The sequence below is a fragment of the Hylobates moloch genome, unplaced genomic scaffold, assembly GCF_009828535.3.
Source record: "Hylobates moloch isolate HMO894 unplaced genomic scaffold, HMol_V3 SCAFFOLD_18, whole genome shotgun sequence".
Taxonomy (NCBI): Eukaryota; Metazoa; Chordata; class Mammalia; order Primates; family Hylobatidae; genus Hylobates; species Hylobates moloch.
Window position 1 is genome coordinate 4,733,791 of NW_026652293.1, and position 3,821 is coordinate 4,737,611.

The 3,821-nt window shown below is 41.1% G+C and overlaps 1 protein-coding gene across 1 annotated transcript; it reads right to left on the reverse strand.

Annotated features, from left to right (window-relative positions):
• Positions 1-3,141, reverse strand: LOC116457376 (uncharacterized). Its single transcript, XM_032136546.2, has 3 exons — positions 2,992-3,141; positions 1,057-1,179; positions 1-242 (listed from the first exon to the last, which is right to left on the reverse strand). Exons 1-3 carry the CDS (start codon positions 3,009-3,011, stop codon positions 50-52), a joined length of 336 nt encoding a protein of 111 aa, XP_031992437.1. The 5' UTR covers positions 3,012-3,141; the 3' UTR covers positions 1-49.
• Positions 3,142-3,821: the final 680 nt, after the last annotated feature.

Here is a 3,821-nt window from a genome sequence, read left to right on the forward strand (position 1 = left end):
TATGTATGCAGCAGCTTAATAAATATTTTTGATGGTGACATGATGATGATTAAACATAGAGTAGCTCAGATACATAGGATCCCAAGAGGGTAGAGTGGGACTCTGACACTGAGATCACCGACTGTGAGCTTGCTCTTGTTGTGGAATTAGCTCTTGCCCCCTGCCTTTTGGCAGCTCTTGCAGCAGCCGTGCTTCCTCTCCCTGTGGTCGCAGAAGGAGCAGGAGGGCAATGTGCAGAACATCTGCTTAATGGAAGAAATGGGACACTCTGATTTTGCCCATTATTTTGAAGATGAATTTTAAAAGGGAAGTTAAATTAATTAAATGCAATCAGACTTGCTACTTTCCTTACAGCTCAGGTATTTACTTTTCTAAGCCACTGGGCCCTGAATATTTACAGCCTTTTCTATTCATGTGCACATGAAAGGCAGTGTGCGTGGTGGTTCGAAGTGATTGTGGAGTCAGAGACTTGTGTTTGCATCCAGCTCTGCCAGCTACTTGCCGTAATTGAACTAGTAATTGAATAGCCGAGTCTCTTTTTTAAGCCTCAGTGTACTTGGTTATAAAATGGAGTTAACATCCTCCTCATAGTACTAATATGAGGATTACATTAAAATACTGCATATAAAGTACTTAGTACACTTCCAGGCACATAGTCAGTACTCAATACATAGTAGCTTTTGTTAACAGTTCATATGCTATCTCCCTACTAAACTGTCCCTTGAGGGCGTAGGCTCCATGTGCTTAATCTTTGTAACCTAAGGCATGGAGCCTTGAACACAGTATACAGCAATCAATTATTAATTGGTAACCTAAGATTATGCCACCATAGCTTAAGGGAAAATATGGGCAATTATCCATTTAACCTGGAAAATTCGGCCTCCCAAATGAAATTTTGTTATGGTTTAATTTGGTTATGCCCTAATTAACATCTAAATAATGGCCACATCTCTTATTCCTGAAGACTGGTATTGGCATGTTTGCTCCCTATTGCATACAAACAGATCCGTATATTTGCTTCATAATCTAGAATCTGCTTTCCCATCCTTTGCCTACATGTCTTGCGGGGTGCAGATGAGAATCAAGTCTTCCTCAAGCGGGCAGTGTTTCAGGTTGACCGCCATATTTACTGAAGTGCTGGGCCACTTGCTCCTCACCTCTCTGTCAATGCTGTGCTGGCTGGAATGCAGCAATGACAAGCTCAAAAGTCAGTTCATCACCCGGACAGTCGCATGCATTCACAAAACAGACAACACATAGGAAAACACATCTAGATGACAGACCGCATTTTTCACTGCCCAGCTGGACTTCTGCATGTCACATAAAGGGGGCCTTGGGGACTTGCAAAATGACAATCTATGCTGTTGCTGACATGCCCAGCCCACCTGGGAGTGGCAGGGGAGGCGAGTGGCAAGAATCAAGCCTTCTTGGGAGTGCCATGGGTTCTTCTGCCTGCCAATCGCAACGGCGATGTGGCAGGAGCCACCCCCACCCAGCAAGGCTTAATGGCCGCATGCTGACTTAAAAACATAGTCCCAGGGAAGGCATTAACATTCTGAGCTCAGCTGTGTCATCTCGGTTGCCATAGCAATGCTGAGAAATATATTTTGTGTCCAGTGGTTATTTCTCCACACTAATGAAATGGACATTTTTCTTCAGTGAATTGAATCAAAACTAATTGAGTAGTAATCAGCACAGACTCTGAAGTTCAGGGGAATGTAGTCTGACTAGTCTGACTAGCGCTTTGTGGAAATGCAGAAACCATTAACTCTCTTCAAATGAGATTTTTTTAAATTAGTGGAATCTTAGCAACCTATTGCAGGCTGGCATGTGTTATCACACAAAAAATTTGTCATTTGTTTAGTGCTGGGAGGGGAAATTTATTTTCAATTAATTCAAGTGCTGATAACTTTCTATGGTTCATTGTGTCCTCTCCTCCAATAAATAGCCCAAACTGATTGATGTGTGCTTCTAGATGGACTTTTAAATATATATATATATATATATATATATATATATATATATATACACACACACACACACATATATATAATATATTTAATTCATAATTTGGATTCTCAAATGTTTTCAGAAAAGAGTGTTTTTTGCTGAGACCAACTGTTCCTGAAGCTCATTGAGCAATGGAGATGAAAAAGTGATTTTTAAAAACTATATCTTATTGCTTAATCTGTTCAATGTCAACTATCACTGTGATGGAAGAAACTACACAGAGATGGCTGGAAGCCATATGGAGTCATCATTTTTGTCCTTGGATATATCTACAAATTCATCTTTGATTAATCTTACAGTTCTTTTTGCTTTCATTTAGATCATGAGTATAAACAAAAATACAAGTACAAACTATTTCCCTAAGTATTAACACTCCCCTTCTGAGAACATAATATTGAGTACTGTTATAAGTAGATCTTCATCTCCTTTGAATATGAGCCTAATTCACAGCAAAGAGACATTTGGTTACATGCAAATATGAGTGAGTTCCTTCACTACACTGGGATAGACTGGAAAGTTTCCCCTGAATCTTTAAGACAGCTGGCTTGTCAGGTGTGGTTCAATAGTGGGCTGGGGGTGGCTAAATGAGTTCCTAATTTCAGATGTCCTGTTTCTCTTATTTAAGGAGTCCGCTGAGATGCGTCTGAGCTCTCTTTGCCCCCTGACTCTGTTGTGTCACCAGGTCTTGGGAAAGTAAGAGTGTCCATTCTTCTTCCCCTGTGCTCTCCAGCATGGGGCTGGATCTACAGGGTGCAGGTTCCTGAGACTGGCATGAGCAGCCTCAGTAAGACTGTGTGTGATCTTAGGAGCAAGAGCACAACCAGGTTAAGGCAGGTGGGGTTTGAGAAAACCACACCCTAATATTTGGCAAATGAATAAACAGATGAATCATTTTCCTAGGACTCAGAGTCTAAAGCTTCCAACCAGCACTAAATTCACATTAAAAATTGATTGTGCCATAATTTTTAAGTACAGCCAGACCTGATGGCATATGTTGGCATTTCCTTGAGGTGAGATAAAGCTGTGTGGAGTCAGTCTCCCAGCTGATTGGCAGGACAAGGTGGAGAGGAGGAAGCCAACAGGGAGAGGGAGCAGGCACTCCTCTTCTCCACAGACACCTTCCTTTTTTATAGCCTTTGGGTCTCAATGTGGGAGAAGACACAGTCTTCTGTTGCCATGGCAACATAAGTGCATCACAGTGGGATTAAGGGGTTGAAAGGCAAGAAACACCAAGCTTGGAGGAGTTGGGGCAATTGAGAGAGGATGGACTTTTGCTAGAAATAAACACAATAAGGTGGCAGGGCAATAGAAGAGAGTGGATTTATGGTTTATGACATTCCTAAAATATCTTTATTTAATAATGAAAACTTCATTATCCGGGCCCGGGTTGAAGTGTTGCTGTGGGCCCTCTGAGGATCCCAGCAAAGATCTTTCATCTTGACAGAAGTTCTAAATTACAACATTAGTGTTCTAACCGAGAGGCTGTTATTGCCTATTTGGTCTGTCCAGGGAAATGAGACACACATTGCTGGAGAGTGGGTTATTGAAATCTAGCAGCTTGGAATATTAAAAATGGGAGCTGGGTTGGGGGGAGGTCTCTTTCCCCATGAGCTAGGGATAAATTAAGTGATAAACCTGGGATGTTTACTAAAGTTTCATTATTTTTCAGGATAAAAAACCCCTAATTCATCTTTATTATGGCCAAAGCCATTATTATGTTTCACACCATTAAGAAACAAACGTAAGGAGATCCCTAAAGCTAATTTTCAGACCAACTATATGAACCTATTATGCCTTTATTTTCATCCCAG

Excerpts from the sequence above, each read along its gene's own strand:
- LOC116457376 (XM_032136546.2), bottom strand. The coding sequence starts at position 3,011 with ATGCCAACATATGCCATCAG. Across the intron at positions 1,180-2,991 it reads ATGCCAACATATGCCATCAG|CCAGCACAGCATTGACAGAG; the intron begins GTCTGGCTGTAC and ends GCTGCATTCCAG. Across the intron at positions 243-1,056 it reads ATCTGCACCCCGCAAGACAT|ATGTTCTGCACATTGCCCTC; the intron begins GTAGGCAAAGGA and ends TCCATTAAGCAG.